The sequence below is a fragment of the Pogonomyrmex barbatus genome, unplaced genomic scaffold (genome assembly GCF_055798465.1).
Source record: "Pogonomyrmex barbatus isolate J1 unplaced genomic scaffold, ASM5579846v1 scaffold21, whole genome shotgun sequence".
In the NCBI taxonomy this organism is placed as follows: domain Eukaryota; kingdom Metazoa; phylum Arthropoda; class Insecta; order Hymenoptera; family Formicidae; genus Pogonomyrmex; species Pogonomyrmex barbatus.
The window spans coordinates 2,873,150-2,895,153 of NW_028297118.1; the positions used below are offsets into that span (position 1 = coordinate 2,873,150).

Genomic DNA, 22,004 nt, shown 5'->3' on the forward strand with positions numbered 1-22,004 from the left:
GATTTCTATGGATTTACTTTATATTTTCATATCTTTTTTTACTTATCTAAATCTCGCTTCAAGTCTCGCGCCCACATTCGAGTATTTAATAAATATTTCATTTAAATATACAAAATATATGAACAATAATATAAATTTATAAGAAAATGTTATATACTTATATAGCTTAAATCATAACAAAAAACCTACTATATCATGAAAAGATTTTATTAGTAAAAAAGCTTTAAATTAATTTTTGTCCAATATTACGAGTTGTACTCATTAAGAAGTATTTATCAAGAAATAATAATAATTTCAATTAAACAGAAAATAAAATTATAATTCAACTTTGATACAATATACCTTGAAATTAATACCGCTTTACGGTCAAATTAAAGTAATTAATTAGCATATGTGTTCAAATGGCATAAAATAAGAATAAACATCGCTCTATAATTAATCATTATGAGAGAAACTTGGTGATATTTTGTGTGATGAATACAATCTTCTACAATTAATTTCTATATACTCGAATGAGGGCAAACAATTAATCTATTTTGATAATATGAAATATATGTTCTTTAGCCCGCTTATCTTCATCCTGCACTTAGTGATCAAAACCAATAACAACAATAAGACTCATTGTCAGTAGGAGCGTCAATTTCCCTTGGATAATATTTGATAATTTATAACAAATAGTGATATCTGTTGAAAACATGATAGAATTCTGTATTGTGATAACAATTAACAATATGATAATATAATATATAATATATAACACAGAAAAACGTTATAGAAGATATAAGAATTGCTTGGGATAATTTATTTAAGCATATTTTTTTTAAATTATTGCATTAATGTTAGTAGGCTTTGAATAAATAAAAAGGACATATAATAATTTTATATTCAATAAAATTTCTTCTTTTTTTTTCTTTTGGGAGTACATAAAAGTTTTAAATTCTACAAGTGCTTCAATCTAGACATTGTTATTTCAATTAAACAGAAGGAGAAACATCAAAATTGATATATCAAAATTTATATTAAAGTGAACGTAAAACCTGTGTACAATTACGTTTTGAAAAAGAATACATAGAATACAAGAATATTAGTAAGAAAATCATATAAAATTTATTTTAAATTTTATAACATATCCAAGAGGTTTTATATGAATCAAATTTAACTTTGCCAGTTTCCGTAAAAAATAACAGCTAATTTTTGCTCTTTTATGCGTGCCGATAAAATACAATTTGTATAACAACAATCATAATATTTGAAAATAATTTCAAATTAGCGAAAATTAAATATTAAAAAAATTAATATGAAAATATTGTTGCAAAAATATTTAGAATCTTCCTGCTGGTTTGCTGCAGTCTTCATGAATTATGACTGATCCAGAAAACCATGATGATGATAATTTATTCTTGTAGAATAAATTAAAATTCGATAAAATAATATTTTCACTTGATAGAACAGGCTTGCAAAATATAAAATTATCGAAAATTCTTTCTTCGTTCCGTTATTCAATAAATAATTATATATCTAAATTTAAGTTATGGCTCTCTTCTTGATTAGGCACAATTTAATAGTTACTACTTATTGATTACCGGAGCAAAAGAAATTTTGATATATTTTACAAATCATCTATCAAGTGAAAACGTTATTTCATCGAAGAGTGTTTTTATTTTAATGTATTTTGCAAGAAATCTCATCAAGTGTGTTTTCTTGTTTCATCATACTGTCAAATGGCTACAGCGAATCAGCAGGAGTCTTAAGATGATTGCAAAAAGAAGAATTATTTGTTTTTTTTCTTTTCTTTTTTTATGTTGGAAATTTGTTTATCGAATCTTGCGAATCTCGCGATAGCGAGAAGGGGCAGCATTTTCCCGGTCAACGAATCCGATTTCCGGCTTCCGGTGAGAGTAATCATCGTAATTAGACGCGCACGCACGCAAGATATGGTCCAGAAAGCTCTATCAATTTATCAATTTTACCGTTTCTTGTACAATATGTTTTAGCCTTCCTCGCGACCACCGTTCCTCCCAATCGCCCTCTTCATCACGCCAAACCCACAACCACCACCACTACCAATACAACCAACATCACTGTCACTATCGCTAACAGTACTAGCGCAAGTACCGCCCCGGTAAAACGTTCCCCGGTAAAGCATTCGGTTCATACGACCGTCCATCACCCACTTACGTCAGGCGCTGCCGCTGCGGCCAGGCCGGAGCACGGCGTTAAAGATTTAAGCCAAAGGTACCGTGGTGCGAATGACGAGGCTCAGACAAAACTGGCCCGCGGGCATCCAGCAGCTGCGGCTGCAGCCGCCGGCGATGATCCATCATCCAAATCATCCCTCGATATGCGATCCGCGTCAAATCGAGCCGCTACTACCGCCGTCCAAGCTAGTAAGTAGCATGTTGTGCCGTGGTTAAAAAGAGAATCTCGATTTAGTCTTTTGCTCTTTCTTTTTTTTTTTTCTTCTTTTTAACGTTCAGTCATTAGCCAGTGTCTCTGCTTCGTATGCTCGCTGTTTTGTGTATCTACATATTATTGGTGTAACTTTGTGACTGATACAAGATATATATATGTTTCCATCTTTATGTATCTATATATATATATATATCACTCTGTCATTCACTAATCTGTATTTTTTTTGTCTTTCCATGTCTATAACGCTCTAACCACTGCCTCCGTCTATTGTGGCTGCTTTTGATATTTACTACTAGTATTGAAAACATGTAATACATGCATATTGTGGATTTTTAATACTAATAGTGAATATTGGAGTGCAGCTTGTGTTGCATAATAGAGTGTCGATTTAGTGAAGCTAATATCTGAATTAGATTATTACTGTTTGCACCGTGATGAATATATATGCAAAACATTAAAAAATATCTCTCCTCCCCCCTTTTTTTTAATAGATAAAAAGATAAGTTACTGGGGAATTTAAAAGACATCGAGAAAATTATCGAGGAAATTACATGTCGTTTGCTACTGAGTTACAAAAAAAATAGATTCATTTCTCGTAATTTTGTCGAATAAATTTAAAGAAAGAAACACTTTCAAACTCTGTTGAATTTTAAAGAGTGTAATATAAATTATATTTCTTTTTAATTGATTTCTTACGAATTGTTTGACATTATAATCTGGATAACCATAATCGATGCTCTAACGCACACATTTCCAACTTGTGTTGCGTTTTTTAATAATTTATTCTTATAAATACATATATACATGTTCTCTTCGAGAAATCTTGTTGGATCGAACAATCTACAATGCACAAACCGTGCACGAACGAAAATATAAATTAAATACAAATTAAAAGAGAAAAGTACACAGTACTTTCTTGAAAATGTTTGTCATGAATTCCTTATTTTTATTATTATTTTTCTGCATTACAATTTATGTATCTTCTCGCATATACTCGTAAATATCTTAACTAATTGTGTATTCATAAAAATTCTAATTTTTTTTTTATTATTTTTTTATCCCAACTGAAAAATGCTGGCGAATTGTAAAAATCACTACTTTTTTATTCGGGCACTCTAAAGTCTTTAGGAGGTTCGAAAACTAGGATATATCAATGACTAAGTTCACAATAAACGATCGATTTTATTTTTGCCTTCGATTTGCCTTATATCATATTTTATCGTTATACCACGATATGTATATAAACGTTGCTCTTCTCGTAAAACAAATTTCTTACACTATCTACGAACTTACCCTCTATGTCAATTGTATAAAGTAGGATAAAGTTTCTCGATAGTGAAAGGCTTTGTGCTTTTTGCATATAAATATAAATATATATAAATATAAACAGAATGCATCAAAAGGAATCATACCTTACAATACTTCAAGGATTACACATTTATTTATTGTGAAATTATATCTTCCTCTTTTAGACATCAATTCGGATTATTTTCTGAATATACCTGTAATGTTTATCTCCAATATTTATTCTCAATTTTGGCTGTTATCATTTAATATTACGCGTGTTATAAGTCGACAATATGCAATTAATTTCCATATAAATTTAAATCTTTAAAATATCAATTAGGAGTTTTCGCAATGTTTTCGTCGGGAAAGAAAAATCATTCTTCGTGAGAAGAAGTACACATAATTAACATACAAGTAACTAATATAATTAAAAACGTATCTCTTCAAAGGTGAAAAAATGAAATTGTCCGTAGTGTGCAAGTTGATCTCTTCTTTTCTCCGATGCTGGCTTAAAGATTTAATCACCACGTAAATAAATAATGAAGCATAAATACGATCGAAGTATAGGGGAGAGAGATCGTTTCCGCGATTTACTTGGATACAATACGTACATTACGCCTTTTGTCAACTTGTTGCGTAATACATATCTATATACTAGCATATATGTGTGTATATTTATATATATAAATATATAAATATATATATGTATATTCACACTTTGCGCCTTTCTTTTTCTTTCCTCTTCCTTCTCCCTCTTCTTCCCTCTTTCTCTACTGTCTCCATGTGTGTAGCTGTATGTACTGTTGTTGCGTATCTTTATATTGCATCCTGAATACACACCAGTAATATATCTTCCGAGATATACATTATTAGCAGTCCTCATATATTTTTTTCTACTCACGTTCAAGGGAAAATTTCGCCTGCACTCGATGCCGGCATTAAATCTTTTGATCTCTTCAGGAATATGAAAATAACATAAGATATAAGAATATCTCAAGGAACCCGACGTATTGATAAAAGGACAAAGATATTATTATTTCGTCGCAGCAGCGATAATTGTCGCAGCTTAGAATAAGTAGCTCTTTTAATGTTAAACTCAATGACACGTGTAAAAGACGTCTACTGTCTTGAAAATGATAGCTTAACATGTTTGCTGCCACTGTTCCAACATGCAACGCTCTGATTTTTCATAAGAGATCGCACAATATATATACAATAATGTATAATGGCGATATGCATATTTCTACTTATATAGGGTTATATGAACTTACATATATTAAATAAGCAACATATTATATATAATGTAGCGAATATAAATATATATATATATATATATATGTGTGTGTGTGTGTGTATACTAATAAATAGAGCTTTTTAAACTCTACAACTTTTATTCGAAACACATTTCTGTAAAACTTATATTTTTACTTGAAAAATATAAATTTTACAGAATATATATATATATGAGACACATTATATGTAATAATATATTGTTTATTTAATGTATATAAATCTACATCCTATATAAATGCAAATATGCATAACATTGAATCAAATTATTAAAAATTACTAAAAATGCATGTGTTGTGATGCACAATTTTCAAGACGAGCATTGGTAACGAACTTGCTAAAAATTGTTATTAACTTTTTTGCTGCCATATTCAAATATGCTTAGTTACATGTAATTGTACAGATTTACTAATATATTCCAGTACAATAATAACTTTATCTTTATAACATATAGTATATAATTACTAATATAATATACTACAAATTGATAATGAGTAGAAAAATTTTTTGACATTTTAATTGAAATATTTTGATTGTTTAGATATAGCAGCGAAAAGGTTGATTTTTTTCATCCATAAGTTTATCACTTTGAATTATGTGTGGCAATATCTAGTTTTGGACATATCGAACTCACGTTAATCGTTTAAGCGAGACATCACTGATCGTAATTCTCTCCACGACACATCCCCCACAGCAATTCCCGCAATTTATACACAGAAGTAAACATCCTAAACGTGTTTTTAATTTAATCTAACGTTTCAACTGTATCTTTGCCGCTGCGACGATAAGTACGAGGAGTACAATCAATCTGCGTGATATATTATCGCCTTCGTAGTTACGCAAATTCTCAAATTAAATTGCAAATATAGTATTACGCAATGGATGGATAATTACAAAAAGATGTCAGAAAAAGTTATCGATCGCTGCATATCATTTGCTAAATGCATAAATAAATGAGAATAAATGTTACGGAGAGAAGGGTGAAATAGATCGAGTACGAATCATCATCGCGACAGAGTTCGATTCATCATCGAGTGCAAGCATCGCGGGGTTACGGGGAAGGGGGGTTGGGGACTTGGAACGATTATCTACGCTGAAGATAAAGCGGTCCATTCCAAACGTTCCAGTGACAGCGGAGCCTCAGATAAACGGAGATGTCACGGGCGGGGATTCGAGCGTCGCCTCAACGCCGCCGTCGCAAACAACAAAAGCGGTACCGACGTCCGCTCAAGTAAGTCCCTGGCTGGACAACGAGCCGGTGGTGAAGAGTCCGCCGGAGCCCACAAGAGTAAAGTCGCCAGAGCAGATGATCATGCGTTCACCGGAACCCGTGAATTGGACGGTACCCCTCGACACCGGCAAGACCTTCACCGTAACGCAAAACGTCCGGGAAGGTAAGCTGGAAAGATTTTCGATGATTTTCGATGATCGTACAATTCGCAAAATTCTTATTGCTTCAGGGGAATTAGTTACATCTTCGAAAATTTATCTACTATCTATTTTTATATGTTGTAATATATCGTGTTCAAAGAGGAAAGTGTTCTTATTTATTTAATACATTTGCGAAAAGCCAAAGAAATTTATTCATTGGAATAAGGTCTAATTGAATTATTGTGTGAACTAAAAAAATATAATTGTTTAACTCTTCAAATAATAAATATTTTTATATAAAAAGAAAAAATTTTTTTAGAAAAAATTAATCTTGTTTTTAACTTAATTTTATTATGTTATTCAAACAATTTCATTATTTTTAATAAAAATATTGAAATTTCTATTTTGAAAAAGATTTTTTCATTATCTTAATTAATAAATAGCAAGTTTTTCAAATAATAAATAACTTTATTTTAAATAAAATATTTGTTTAATAAATTGTTTAATAAATATTAAAGAATCTCTTTCTTTCATTGAAACAATATTTAATCTAATCAAAGTATTATTTAGTTCAAAGATCAATTTTATTTTCTTTCTTCTAAATAATGATGTTTCTTCTATTTAACAATATAGTATACTTTAATGAAACAACAAAACTCTTAATTCAACAAAATGATGTTTGATATAAAATTACTGTTTAAGATAAATAAATTCAAGTTAAACAAATAGAATTGATAAATCTAAAGAAATCTTTTTCTTTGTGTACCTTCAAAAAACTATTTCACTAGAAATGATTGAAATAGTCTTACAATATTATATTTTTTATTTTATTCTACATGGTTTTTATTTACGACAACTAAAAATAGAATTCTATCACGACCACCTGGCGATGCCATACGAGTTAATGTTTTATTCCATTTAGAATAACCAAAGAACACATTTTATCAAAAACAATTATTTCAATCATGATTTTTTTTTTTATTTATTTATTAATGAAATACTTATACATGATTTAATGCAATATCATCATTTAAACATATTTTATAAGATTATGATTTGTTTGAATCAATTTATGTAGGTAAAATAAATAGGAATACAAAGTGTAGAAAGAAATTTTTTTTTTCTAGTGTATAAGTATATTTGGAAAAATTATTATAAAATAAAGATGTTGTTATATTTTAGCGTAAAACACAGGTAATACAGGTAATTATTATGCTTTCGATTGCTTCTTTCGAAGAACCTTTCACCCGTCCGCATAGTGAGGCAAAGACGTGGGCACCCTCTTCGGTACCATCGGCTCCGCAATCGGCACCGCCGGAGCTCGCGGCTCAACATAAATCGCAACATTCCCAGCACTCTGGTTATAAGTCACCCGAGAGCGAGAGCGTCTCGCTTGGTAGTTTTAGCGGTATAAACGGCCACAAAGACTTGGACTCGGAGAGGGACAGTCCGTTGCCCACGAACGTGCAGGATACGCCCACAAAAGATGAGAAGGTCAGTAATAAACTTGTACATTTTTGTTATGTAACATATACACGTATGCGCATGTAGAAAGGAGAATAAGGAAAGAATGATATCTTAGAAAAAGCGTTGTAATTTGCAGTAATCAAGAGACAGAGAGTGGTAGTGCCCAGGAAATCACGAATAGTGAGACTGGTTGTCGCCATATTTTGCGAGGATTAAAAACCATATAAACACACAGGATGTCAAATTTTAAGTTTATACAAACTTTACTTTTTTTTGACAAACAATATTGTAATATGTCTTTAATACAATATATCTCAATTTGAACAATTTTTGTTTGTTTAATTTAGATATAATATCTTTATGCAGAAATGTAATAATAAAAAAATTACGCTTTACATATACATTTTTCATTTTAAGTTGATGTAATTCCTCAATATCATTATTGTTATAAGATCACTATGTATATAGGAATAATTTAAATTAATTTATATTAAATATAAATAATATTCAATACTAAAATTATTTCTAGAATAATTTTCTTTGCAACATTCTAATATACGACTTTTATTTTAATTTATCATAATTTTAAAAAGTTTTATAAAAAACTTTTCTTACAATGATTGTTTAAATTTTTATCTTTTTTGGAAAAGATAATTTTTTAATATTTTTTACGTTCAATTCTAGGGAGTCACTGATGTCGTCGAAGAAACGAAAGAACAACAGAGCCCAGAATTGTCGACAAAACCGGTGACAGGCACAACCTTAAGACGGCTGGAAGATCCAATGTTCGAAATGGAAAGAAAAAAGGAAAGCGAAATGCCGGTAGCAACCACGACAGCATCGATCACAGCATCGACAACGTCGTCAATGTCGCCCGCACAACAGCAGAGTTACCGTGGTTTCGAGACCGATATGTCATCTCAGGGTACTGGTAGTGGTGGCAGTGGAGGTGGCGGTGGCGGAATCAGCGGCACTGGCGGCATGACGAGTGCAGGAAGTAGCACCACTGGCAGCACCACAGGTGGTTATCATATTCTAGAGGCACCTGCGGTGGTACCGGGTTCGGCGCAACGTTCAACAGCGAGCGACGTTTTGGAGAAGGCGCGAAACCGCTTCGATAAATTCTGGGGAAAGGGCAACAACGGCGCGGAGAATTAGAAGCCACATCTCCTCCGAAACGACAAGGAAAGAAAGGGGATGAAAATACTTTGATGAAGAATCCTATGAATTATTTCTCATCTTGGTAGAGCAGGATGATCCCAGGATGGAAAAAAATATTATCCCGCCCCACTATGTCCTACCGTCAGTTGGTCTGTCCATGTGCTTTCGTAGCTTGTAGCTGCTCAGAAGAATGTATATGTTGTATGTGAGAGCGAAAGAAAGAAAAAGAAGCGAAATGGTATCTCCGTGAAAGAATTTTCTTGATTTAACGCCGCTTTGATAATTTAACATTTTGAAAACAAAATCTTTCTTTGCATTGCATATTATATTGCCGACTCTGAAAATATTGGAAAGTATTTCCAGAGAATAAAAAATCATGTATATTGATTATAAATCATGAATACAAAACAATTTATCAAAGGTTAACAAAAAAATTGATAACTAAGGAGAGGATTGACATTGTTGAAAATGACATTGTTTCTAAAATTATAATCTTTGTAATTAATTTATTAATTCATTAAGAAGATTATTATGTAATAAATATCTAATCAGAATGATTAAAATGATACTAAACATCTCAGATTATAAGCAAAATCGGATTCCTGCTTTCACGGAGACACAAATTTGAAAAGGCCGAGAGTTAAATTATTGATTATTAACGAAAAAAATTTCCTGCTCTTTTTTCTCAAAAGACAGACTGTAGGACAGCGTTGTGGATCTGCGATTTTATCGCATTAGCAAAAGAAAAGAGAGAAAAGAAAAATAATTCTAAACAAGGATATGTCAAGGTGAAAGATCTAAAAGATGGATGTGAGAAGCTTATATGACGACGAGTGCGTGCAGATTGCGTGTCGCTATCGCTTCAAACTCTGAGGAATGACTTGAAGAATGTAACCATTTAACACTTACATGTGCTTGCATATACAGATAGATAATTACATTACATGCGACACGCATATAAACACATACCCAGAAAGTTATATTTGCATCTTTGTTTTCATCCTTTGACTGATCAGCGATTTTATTGCCAGGTCTCATAGGCTGTAAAAACAGAATACAATTATATAAGATGCAGAGTAAAAAAATGAGTAAAAAAAGCATTTTTGCACGCCCTAGCTTGGAATAATTTTATACGAAGCAGGAAAATATTATATATTGCAAAGTTTCTATTGAAATTGTTTTCATTTGTATTAACATATGAAATGAAACGTATTGTAAGAACATGTTTTTTTCTTCGTGCAAAATTATACTGTCAAAGTTGAGTTGTGCAAATGTTGTTTTACTCATCGCACACCTTCACACAAGTGCGCATGCGTACATACGCTAACACAACACACATACTACACGACGTGCGTTCATCGATATAGGGACGGTATCTACGATATACATTTACGTGAAAAACATTAACGTTATATAGGATATTAAAATGGTCCCACACACATGGGATCCACATAGTTAAGTCCGAATTCTTTTTCCATTGATAAAACTCGAAGCCAAGTATCTAGTCGACAGGTACAGAGACAACTTGTCGCTATAAATAAATAAAATCGGGAACGATAAATAGCCTTCGAATAATCGCTTTGTGCGTTTTATATAAGTCTATATACGGAATGTACAATTATTAATATGTATACACGTATGTATACAATTATGGGATATTATCGCATTTGCGAATTATAAACCAAGTGCAGCGCCTCGCTGAGGATTTCTCAAATCATACTATATTGAATATATAGTTAATCATTCTGTAAGACAGAATAATTATACATAAATATTTCGAAAAAATAATTATTGTGATTAAGAGTTAATTACTACCGAAATAATTTTTATGTAGTTATTTAAATTTAATATATTTATCTATTTTATATATTTAATTTAGTTTTTTACATATATTTTTTAAATTTGTAGTTTCTTTTTTGTCTGTTTTTGCAAAAAAATTTTTAAATTATCAAAATTATATAGATTGAAAAGGTTTGTGGAATCCTTGGCAAAAAACCGCAAACTAGTTTCTTTTGAATAGAGAAAAGAGGTCTCTTTTTATGCGCGTATTGTCGGTACAAAATGCTCTATCTCCATTTCCAAGTCGCACCTCGACCGTCTTGCGTGTGATATCATTGTTGAGTTAATTTTTTCGCTGAAAGATATCGCAGAATAAATGATCTTTTTTTTTTTATTGCTTTCAAAATATGATTTTAAATACACTTTCCATGTTGCGAATAAATTTGTCTCTAATAATTAAATTTTAACATTGATTCATTGTTTAAAAATTGTTAGGGATTGATATTTTTGCATGACAAAGCACAATGCGTAATGATTGTATTCCAAAAAATTGGAGAAAAAAATACGAAATGGGAAAAATTGTTGTTATTTTGTTCTAAAAAATTTACGTCAATTCCCAAACAGTTAAAAACAATTGCGTCACAATTTCAGCAGCTGTAAGCAATGCAAAAAGAAATTATATAATTAAATTTGCCGCATAATACTGTAACAAAAAATATTTTGGAAATCAAAAACGATTAATTTTCACTTGATTGATTATCTTGATAGAATCACAGCACAAATGGTCGAGAGACGCGAGTCACAGGCATGGTCTCAAAAAAATCACGGCCCAATTTAGTCTTCACTAACGAAAGAGAATGAATTGCAATAGAAAGGCATAGTGTTTTTTCACATAGAATAACATAGCGCATTGTCACGATTAAGATTTAACACAAAGTGTGTAAGTTATGTGTATGTGATAATGATGGATGAAAAAGAAGTAGAGGAGAGAAGATAATGATAATGATTACGACAATGATGTGACTTTGGTGCTACTCAACTGATCGAAACATCAAACTTATCGATAATGGAAGCGCAAATTTCTAGATTGGAAGTAAATGGAAACCAATCATCGAGAGAGTAAAAAGTGAAAAGGACAAACGAACAGAAAAATGAACATTATCTATTCACTCTGCACGTTGTATATTCCGTCTGATTTCTTGTGCAAATATGTATTCTTTCATACGTTCCACTTTAAAGAAAAGCAAAGACAACAGTGAAAATAATTAGGATCGGAGATCGATGACGAGTGAGTTCTTGGATCCTTTATTTGATTTGGCAATAAATATCGGAGATAGCTTGTTAAAAACAATGCACGCGCGTGTGATATTCAGTAGAAAGATACAAATAAATAATTTAGACTTCGAGGAATATAAAATCAGGAAATATCGAAATTCTAATTGCGCATAATCTCATTAAAATTCACGTTATTAATTCTTAAATATTGAATATTTAAGCGTTGAATTTTAATGTTTTCCTGCAAACAAGTTTCCTTCGTTGTCATTTATAAATGAGAGAACTAAGAAATATTTAGAAAGCACTCGCTTGTCGTCGTTCGAACATGCCGCGAGGCAGAAAGAAGATAACGTTAGAGCTTTTACTCTGTCTCTTTCGCGCGCACGCATACACCACACTCCATCCAGATCCACGTCCAAAAGCCAATGAACCGTAGTGAAGCAGCATATATGTAACAATAATGATAATGATACTAAATAATAATAATACAATCGCTAAGTATATAAGGAGAATGCAAAGACAGAGCGAACAACATGAAACTTGGGGAAAAGCTGGGAAAAGATTCAAGCTGCTAGAATTCAGGACGAGAGAAGTTTGCCTCAATACCGTTTGTTACTCGATCCTGACTGTGATTTCGGCGTAACGATTTGGAATGGGAAAATTAATCGCTGATCCGATCGTAGGAAAAAAATAAATAAGTTTCATCCAACGCATTTAACATAAAAATTCAGTTATTCACAGAGCTTCTAAGTCGATTAATGATTCCCAGACTTTAAATTGCAATACAATAAAAAAAAATTACAAATGATTTCAATTTTATTTAATTTTTTTATATCTGTCTCGTATATTATTTTATTAGATAGCAATAATTATATTCTTAGACTAATTTCGTGCAGAGATAGAAATTTTTATTTTATGATTTATTTATTGTAATTTATTTCATTTGTTGACGTGTAAAAATATCTACGAATAAAAGATTCTTATTATTATTTTTACTATTTATTTCTTTATTGTTTTTATAATAATTCTAAAGTTGTTTGGAAAATATTAAAAAAAAAAAATCTGAGAACTATTACATCTGCATGAATCGCACAGTAATGCTTCCCGCCAAAAGTACATTGCATAAACAATCGGCCTAATTTTTCATTTAGAGAATAATCTTTTACTTAACATATAGGATTGCATATAGAACGGTTATTGAGACATTTTATTGAGTGAAAAATGTGATCCTTTTTGTACCTTCTCCTTTTGGCTTTTGATGTCACACTGTTGCGAATATAAAAATTAAATATTCTTACTGAATGTTGAAAGAATTATTAGCGAAACTTCGTTGGAAAAAAAAAAAAAAAGAAAGCAAGACACTTAGAATAAGTCGCGCGATTTCGATTCTTGAAAGAGGTAATTCTTCCATTACGATGCATATATAAATATGTTAACGATCCTTTCCTTTGGAAATTGCGACACGAAATTGTACAAGACATTTATGCCCGATTAGATTTACTTTAATCTCGATTTAACTTGCTCTTCATCTTTTTCTAATTCTTAGAATTAGAAAAAGATGAAGAGTAAGTTGAACCGAGATTAAAATTAATCTGCGTTGGTGGAATCGGACATTAAAGAATATCCAAAAAAATTAAAAGATTAGGATAATAATTTTTAGATATTACAAAAAGAACAAAAGAGAAATCTTTCAGATGTTCTTTTTGTTTTTCCAAGTTCCCAATTAGGAGGAAAATTATCATCGTCACCGATTGTTACATCACAGACATGGACGTTTCGCAGTATCGAATGATGATGAAAGGACTGATTGTAGTCAAATTCTCGACGCAATCTTAATATGATTACTGCTCTTTTGTATTTCTTATTGCAAACACCCATTTGATATTTGGCTTGACATTTGGACTGAATACATATCGTTAGCTCTGCTTACGCCGATCTGTTCAATTTTTACAAGTTTTAATCGATTCAGAAACAACAAATTTTTTTCTTATCACAGATGTATATTAAATAGTAATAAGTTTATTAATTCTCTATTATACTTGATATTTTTATTTTGTCCCGTTTGCTTTTATGCTGTTCAATTTTGAATAATTTAAAATTTTTCTTGTAATCTGATTTAGAGAGTCACGGCGTGATCTCGAATGCATATTATTGCTAATTAATTTAGATATTTTGATTCCAATGTGGTAGACCCTTCTTTCATTTTCGTTTAGCTTAAAGATTTGAGCAATTCGACGTAAGCGACGTTATCGAAGCAAAATTGTATATATTGGCGTGTAATCTATGTCTTTTTTATGACATAATGAAGAAGCACCTCGCAAGCTTACACTGCCCGTCCGAGTTCAAAAGCCGACCTGTCCCGTGATTTTTAGAATGCCGCATGTGAATTAGATTATGATTCGATTCGTGAGAAATAACGTTTTCCACTTCTCCAAAACGACCAAAATCGAAAGCAAATATCACATCCATCGCGTCTAACATTTTCGCTAAAGTTGCTCTATCTGTATCGATTCACAAGTTTATTCACAAGTGCTTTTAAAAATAGTAAACCGCGAAATATCGTTTTCTTGATTTGTAAACGGTAAGATATTTAATTCTATATCTGGCAATAGTCATCGAAATATTATCATCAAGATGCTCACATGCTCGTAATTAGCTAATTACATATGCTGTGGATGTTATTCTCATCTTCAAAGATATGCTTTCGCACCTTAGTGCGAGTACATTCAATTGTGAAATGTAAATAAGGAAAGCTGTGAAAAAGATTATCCGAGTTTTTTCGAATTGAATATAAATAGCGTGACTAATCCTTATTGAAGATGACATGAATTCTTATTAATTAGCAGGCAGTTTTTCATCGCGACAAATTAGTGTTGAATATGCCAATATATATATTATGTTGTAATTGCGTAAAAATGCGTGAAAGGAAATTCAAGAAAAAATATGATACTCCAGAAAAAAAGATACTCCTTTCATCATTTATCATTTCCGAATTGATTTTGCTAATAGACGTTATATTTCATGAAAATAACGCGTTGTAGAATTACACAGAATGAGAAAAATGACAAATTTAAAAATTACATAATTAATATTGAAATTAATTTTCGGAGAATTTGTAATTTCGAATATCATTAGGTATACGATAGTTGTTAAATCATCGACTGATTTTCTGTCCCAATATAAATAATACTTATCTATTTCAATGCGAAGAAGAAAGTCAAAAAATGTAATTGTAAGGAAAATATTATGACGATTAAATAATTGCAGATAATTTCAAGTCAATTTCTGACGAATGGCGATAATTCAGGATTAATACGTAATTTCACATTGAGAGATTTTACATTGTTTCATTAAAAACAAACGCTATAACACACCATTCCATTCATTAATGATTAAATATTACTTAATTTAATTTATTTAAAAATTTATTAAATTAAATATGAAAGTTATGCCAGTTGTACCTCTTATAGCAATATTCTTCTTTTATATACAATATTAAAAATTTCTGCATTTTTGTACAATTTTCAGTGTTGCAAATAACAAGTGCGAAGTATACACAATGAAAAATCAAAAGAGTCAAAGTTCTTCTAAACTCGCTTTGAATTCTAATTGAATTCTAATGGAAAATAGATTTATTAATCTATTATTTTATATATTATTATTAAACTTAAAATTTTTTTGAATTATTATTTTAATTTATACACTCCTTTCGCGATATATTGGAATTACAAAAGAATAACTCGACATTAAAGGAATGCAAAATTTTATATAATTTTTAAAAATTATTTATTACTTTCAAAATTATTCAAATCTAAAAATTATGTTTGATATTATAAAGAATATAGTATGAATTTATTTCTCTCAAATTTTCCGAAAATTTGATTTCATGCTGTATACATGATTATGTACCTTTTTACAGTACAGAAATTTGTGATACACTTTAATATCGATATTCAATATTATGTTATTGTTATAATATTGAATATCAATATTATCAAATATATCATAAATTTTTACATTAAAATCTGTTTTATATATATATATTTGCTGTTTTGAAGTTGAATCATTAGCTAACAGAAATTTATAAATATAATCCGAGTTAAGCCGAGTTTCAGCTATCGTGATGAGATTATTTTATATATTAATATTATATATTATACATATATATATGTATATAATATATAATATTTTATATATTATCCTCACACACACACACACACACACACACACACACACACACACACACACACACACATATATATACGTGTGTGTGTGTGTGTGTGTGTGTGTGTGTGTGTGTGTGCAAATAGATAATATATTTATAGAAAGTGACAAGAAGAATCGGAAAAGAGTAATGAAAGTGAGGAATTTTTCCGAGAATATACGAATGTCTCAAAAAAAACAAAAACACAGTCGCTATATTAAATGAAGATGTTAACGATTCTGCAAAATGGAGAGACCATCACAAAATAAGAATCAGAATACAAAATATTTGGAGTAGACGGTTCTACAAATTACAAATGTTAAAAAAACATGAATGTTCTAACAAGCGCGAAGTAAGAAGCAAAGATGTAAACACCTGAAAAAAAGTTACTGAAAATGCAGAAGAGCAGAGAAACAACGATGGTTACTGCAATAAGAGAATTTAACATAATAGAGAATGCAGAAGCATTGCTTTATATCAACTATGAAGAATGAATTATTCTTATTATTCCTTATAAAATTGTATTTTTATTTTATTATTCTTAATTTATTGTGAGATTCTGTACGAGCATATCACGTTAATAAAACGTAAAATATAAATAATTAATCTATATACAATACATTCATAATATTCTAATATGTTTCAACAAAAATTTAATATAAATTCAATATATATATATATATATATATATATATATATATATATATATATTGAATAAACTTTTCTGTTTTTAGCTACATCTCCAAATTTCTTTAAGCACAAAAAAAAAGAAAAACAGCTTCAAAGTGATTTATTTAAAGAATAGGTATGAATTAATTATGTAAAACGGATCAGTTAGTTGTCTCAAGTAATTATATATTGCAATATATGTATAATCCTAAACAGTACATAATCAGTTAATCATTTTTAATTTTGACATCACAGTTTTATTAATTTTTTTTTATACTTTGATAAATGTAATATATTTTAACATACATGATATAAAATTTATCAGAATTTTGTTCTCAGAACTTATAAATTTCCTTTTATTAATTTCATGCATATAACTTATTAATTTGTACTTTCAATTACACATTTCATGTATTGTATATCATATATATTAAATCCTATATTTTTTAATAGCTTTTTTATTTGAAAAAGATTAACCGTACGAGTATTTTTAACCGGTTTGATTAATATTATTGATTTTATACTGTTTAGTAATATGTAAAAAACGAAACAATGATATGTACTTATTTGCACGCATAATTGTGCATGCAAGATATATGATTCGTCGGTTCAAGTTCGAATCATTTGCGATAATATCCAAGACTTTATTAAACTTTGCAATTTAGAGAAATTTGGATTGCTTGGTTAAACAGGGTTTTGATAGAGAAAGCCACAACGAATGGAATTGCTTATTCGATTTACTGCCAAATTGTGACGCTCTAAACTTATAATTATTCATGTTGTATAATGTCATGTTGCGCTTAGTAAAACAGAAATGTTTTCTTACTCCATCTATCATGGTATGGTTTATCGCAAAAGATTCGGCCCTCCGAATAATCTGAAAATATTCTATCATTCGATTTTGAAGGATGACAAATGATGTAGTGATGGGATCTTTCAGAAACTTGCAAAACATTTTCTCTTCACAATTTAACCATTATTTCATTTCTATAATACATGGATTTTCGAAGCACATAATTTATAGACAACGGTATTTCAAAAAAATAAAGGAAAAAGTTATATATAAAAATGGAAATATGTAAAATCATATTGAAAGTTAACGAAATGTGCGTAATGAGTATTATATATATATATAATAATGTGACATTTTTGCGCATTTCCACCACACCCCTACATCTTTGTTTCCCTCTTCACTCTTTTCTCTTTCTTACATCACTCATCCCAGAAATGTTGCGTTTATACTATCCGATTGCATCATAGAGAAAGATCGTTTATTATATTAATTGCAGATTTTACGATTATAAATATATATTATATATTAGAAATTGTGAAATACTCGTAATAAAAAACACATCGACGCTTCCTGTGATTTCTAGACTGTTTTAATTGTCATATGTCCCTATTTTGAATTGTGCTCGTATGTTATAACAATCTTTCCTTTTTTCATCAATAACAAAGTAAAATAAAAAGTTCAATATACGCACATTAATTTCCATCTTCAAACAATAATATGCAATTGAGCAACAGGTACAAATAATAAAAATTCTATATAATTTAGCTACATTTACTGTTTATTAGAGTTTCTAAAACAAATTGTCCCTGAGATCACAACAAGATCAAGACTATAAAATTTTTTTATACATAATTTTTATGTATCAAAAAATTGATCATCATCATTATCATCTTCGCTATAGTAATTATCGCCATTCTCGAAGTATTCATTCACATAATCAGTTCCATCATCCATCTCATCAATTTCCTCTTCATCTTTTGCACCTTCTCCCGTCTCCTTCTCTTCACCGTCTTCATCTTCATCTCCTTCCTCTTTGCCCTCTTCTTCTACCTCAGGTCGTTGTACGTCTTCTTTTTTTTCCAGTTCTGCTAGTTTCTTAATGATATCCATTTCCTTCTTCTTCTTGTTCCGACTTGTATTTTGCTGTTGGGATTTTCGTTTTCTCGATAATTTTAATTCCATTGGCATTATACTCCAATCGTGACGTGTCTCATATTCTGATTTATTACGTTCTGCAATGGTCTCTTCAAAATCTTCATAGAATCGTTCAACATCCTCATTTAATACAGCAGCTTGCACATTGTTTGGTGATTCTCGCATATAATCAGTAAAATCCCTTTTTAATTCTACCAAGTAACTCATCTCAGTGGTTAGCTGAATAGGTAGAGGCTTGTGATCCAGCGGGGGATAACTTGGAGATGGCTGCAGAACTGATGCTGGTAATGTTTCTCCTTTAGAGATGCCCAATTGCTCCATGGAAAACGACATGGCAGGCTTTCCTCTACTACGTCCTGCCATTCTGACTATTACTTTATATCCTAGTGTAGTAATTAAATTAATTAAAACAATATCAATAAAATTTATTAAAGTTAGATTATGCAACATTTCTAAAAAAAAAATATGTAAAACAAAACATATACAAATTAAATACACTCATTTGATAACTAAACAATTTTATGAACTTATATTTTAATTCAAAATTATAATTTTCTTCAGTGGATAAAGAAAAAGATACATAAACCAAAAAGAACAAAAACGCTTGACTAGATCATCAAGCAGTAAGTTTTCTTTGTTAATCTGTTTTTATATGAAAATATTAAATATGCATCTTTAGCAATCTTTTGTAATATATTCTTTATAGATTTATAAGATTAAATAATATTCAATTAATTAATTTAATAATGCAAATTTATAATTTCAGCTTGATCAATGTTATGTTTCAAGATTGAATAATAACTGATGTAAATTAAAAGCAGTATATTTAAAAAAATTTACAAAATATATGGTTACAAGGTACAAGATTATGCTATACGATCAAGAAGTCATAGTTTATATTGTGTAGTAAAGACTTTATTTATTTATTGAATATATTTTTAAAATCTATGGCGTTTTTTAAAAATCTGAAATATATAATCTAAATCTTAATCATATTTACTGATTAATTTTAATCATTATTTACTAATTATTCTTCATATCTACGATCTTTAGAACAATCCATAAATCATAGTTTTACGCATAGATCACAGCTTTACATATATTTAAAATTTCTGCTTAAGTCATAGGATTGCATCTTTACAATCTTAACCTATTTTAGAAAATTTTCAGAAAAGTGTGTTTACCTTAAACTTTTTGTGCCGTTAATATCTTCTTTCCGTTTTTCTTCTCGAATTCTTCTTGTTTAGCACGAAATACTTCCCTATCGTAGATTACTTTGATCATAAGGGAACAAGAAGGACACGTAACCTCTACTTCACCGGCAGCCAATTCAGTAAGAGATATCTGAAATTGATCGCCGCACGGACAGGGGTAATAATAAATTTCCTCGTCCTGGTCGTATTCAAAATCGTCGATTTCCACTTCGTCGTAATAAACTGATTGTGACATAATTGCTTAAATAATATTCAAAATTATTTCCGCGTGGCCACACTACTTTAAACAAATGACAACAATACCACGGTAAAATAGATTCACTTTGTGTCGACATCTTTGATCTGGAGGTCTATTGGCTATGTTCAGCAGAAAAAGCGGAAGCATCTCAAATGCGTCATTTTCAATCGCCATTGGCAGATGCCTAGGAATTTTCCAGTGAGCTCCTATCAAAAAATTTATTAGCAGCTTTTCAATTGTTGAAATATTCTTCAATATATTATAGCATTTAAGCATGTTGAGTTATCAAAAGACGTTGTAGAGTTTATATTAGTTAGATATTATTTGTAATATTGTTAAATATTTCGCTTGACACACATTGTAGATATCATGGCCTTCAAAATTGTTTACATGCCGCGGCTATGGTATGCAGCTCGCGCCGTGTTTATGTTTATGAGCGCGCGCCGTGTTTACGAGCACTCCATGTCTTATCATTCGTTACCCGGCATTCGTATGAACAAGTTGCGGAGTGTGTCGCTTCGCGTTTCTTTATATTTTTTCATTGTAGGGCCGTGGCATATACATTCGTTCACATATTACTACTAATAATATAATGAAAATATCGAGATAAACTTGATTTAATGTCGCACAATATTAATTTATTCATATTAGATATGAAATTTTCAAATGGAAGCAAGTTATTTCATTTCTATTTGATATATATATTTACGTAATTCAAACAATACTTGCCCCTGTTGCTTTTACGACTCCGAGGTCGCGTGACGTCACGCACCGGCGCGATAGCGTATCGCGCTACCCTTGGCCTTCTCGTTGCGTCATATTTGTTCGCGCCGTGCGACGGATAGGACGCTCCGTATTTCTCGCGTTTCCGAAATTCAAATTACACGTAAATAGAATATCTAGAATATCGAACATGGAAATGGGTAATTATTAGATTACATAAATAACTGTGTAATATATAAATAGAATCCCATTCATTCGTGAAATGCGACAATCGCGTACTTGTATCGTAACAGGATAAAATCTCGGGCGCGTATTCGTTCGAACAAATTATATTGCTCGCGTAATAATAAAATGAAAATATCAAGACAAACGCGATTTAATGTCACACAATATTAATTTATTCATATTAAACGTGAAATTTTCAAATGGAAGAGAGTTATTTCATTTCTATTTGATATATATATTAACGTAACACAAACAATTCTTGCCGCTGTTGCCTTTACTACGTCGAGGTCACGTGACGTCACGCGCCGGCGCGGTGGCGTATCGCGCTACCCTTGGTCTTCTCGTTGCGCATATTTGTCGCGCCGTGCGCCGGATAGGACGCTCCGTATTTCTCGCGTTTCCGAAACTCAAATTATACGCAAATAGGATGTCTAGAATATTGAACATGGAAATGGGTAATTATTTTATTACGTAAATAACTGTGTAATATATAAATAGAATCCCATTCATTCGTGAAATGCGACAATCGCGTACTTGTATCGTAACAGGATAAAATCTCGCGCGCGTATTCGTTCGAACAGATTATATTGCTCGCGTAATAATAAAATGAAAATATCGAGACAAACGAGATTTAATGTCACACAATATTAATTTATTCATATTAGATATGAAATTTTTAAATGGAAGAGAGTTATTTCATTTCTATTTGATATATATATTAACGTAACACAAACAATAATT

The 22,004-nt window shown here is 30.5% G+C and overlaps 3 protein-coding genes across 17 annotated transcripts in view; 1 reads left to right on the top strand and 2 right to left on the bottom strand.

Moving 5' to 3' along the window:
• Positions 1-18,284, top strand: part of LOC105427440 (uncharacterized) — a 68,362-nt gene extending 50,078 nt beyond the window's left edge. For 12 of the 15 annotated variants that reach the window (XM_089078006.1, XM_089078008.1, XM_089078017.1 and 9 more), the window contains 4 exons: positions 1,995-2,387; positions 6,117-6,383; positions 7,598-7,854; positions 8,512-18,284. In XM_089078006.1, coding sequence (XP_088934132.1) covers positions 1,995-2,387; positions 6,117-6,383; positions 7,598-7,854; positions 8,512-8,985 — 1,391 coding nt within the window. In that variant the 3' untranslated portion in view covers positions 8,986-18,284. Of the gene's footprint in view, positions 1-1,994; positions 2,388-6,116; positions 6,384-7,597; positions 7,855-7,963; positions 8,219-8,511 lie in introns of those variants that run through there. The other 3 variants (XM_089078019.1, XM_089078021.1, XM_089078020.1) reach the window with 2 other exon arrangements.
• Positions 18,285-18,468: 184 nt separating this feature from the next.
• Positions 18,469-19,226, bottom strand: Polr3G (RNA polymerase III subunit G). The gene has a single exon (XM_011639133.2). It carries the CDS (start codon positions 19,224-19,226, stop codon positions 18,564-18,566), a length of 663 nt encoding a protein of 220 aa, XP_011637435.2. The 3' UTR covers positions 18,469-18,563.
• Positions 19,227-20,048: 822 nt separating this feature from the next.
• Positions 20,049-20,453, bottom strand: Dph3 (Diphthamide biosynthesis 3). The gene has a single exon (XM_025218388.2). The coding sequence runs from the start codon at positions 20,310-20,312 to the stop codon at positions 20,049-20,051; it is 264 nt and encodes an 87-aa protein (XP_025074173.2). The 5' UTR covers positions 20,313-20,453.
• Positions 20,454-22,004: the final 1,551 nt, after the last annotated feature.

Excerpts from the sequence above, each read along its gene's own strand:
- Polr3G (XM_011639133.2), bottom strand. The coding sequence starts at position 19,226 with ATGGCAGGACGTAGTAGAGGAAAGCCTGCCATGTCGTTTTCCATGGAG.
- Dph3 (XM_025218388.2), bottom strand. The coding sequence starts at position 20,312 with ATGTCACAATCAGTTTATTACGACGAAGTGGAAATCGACGATTTTGAA.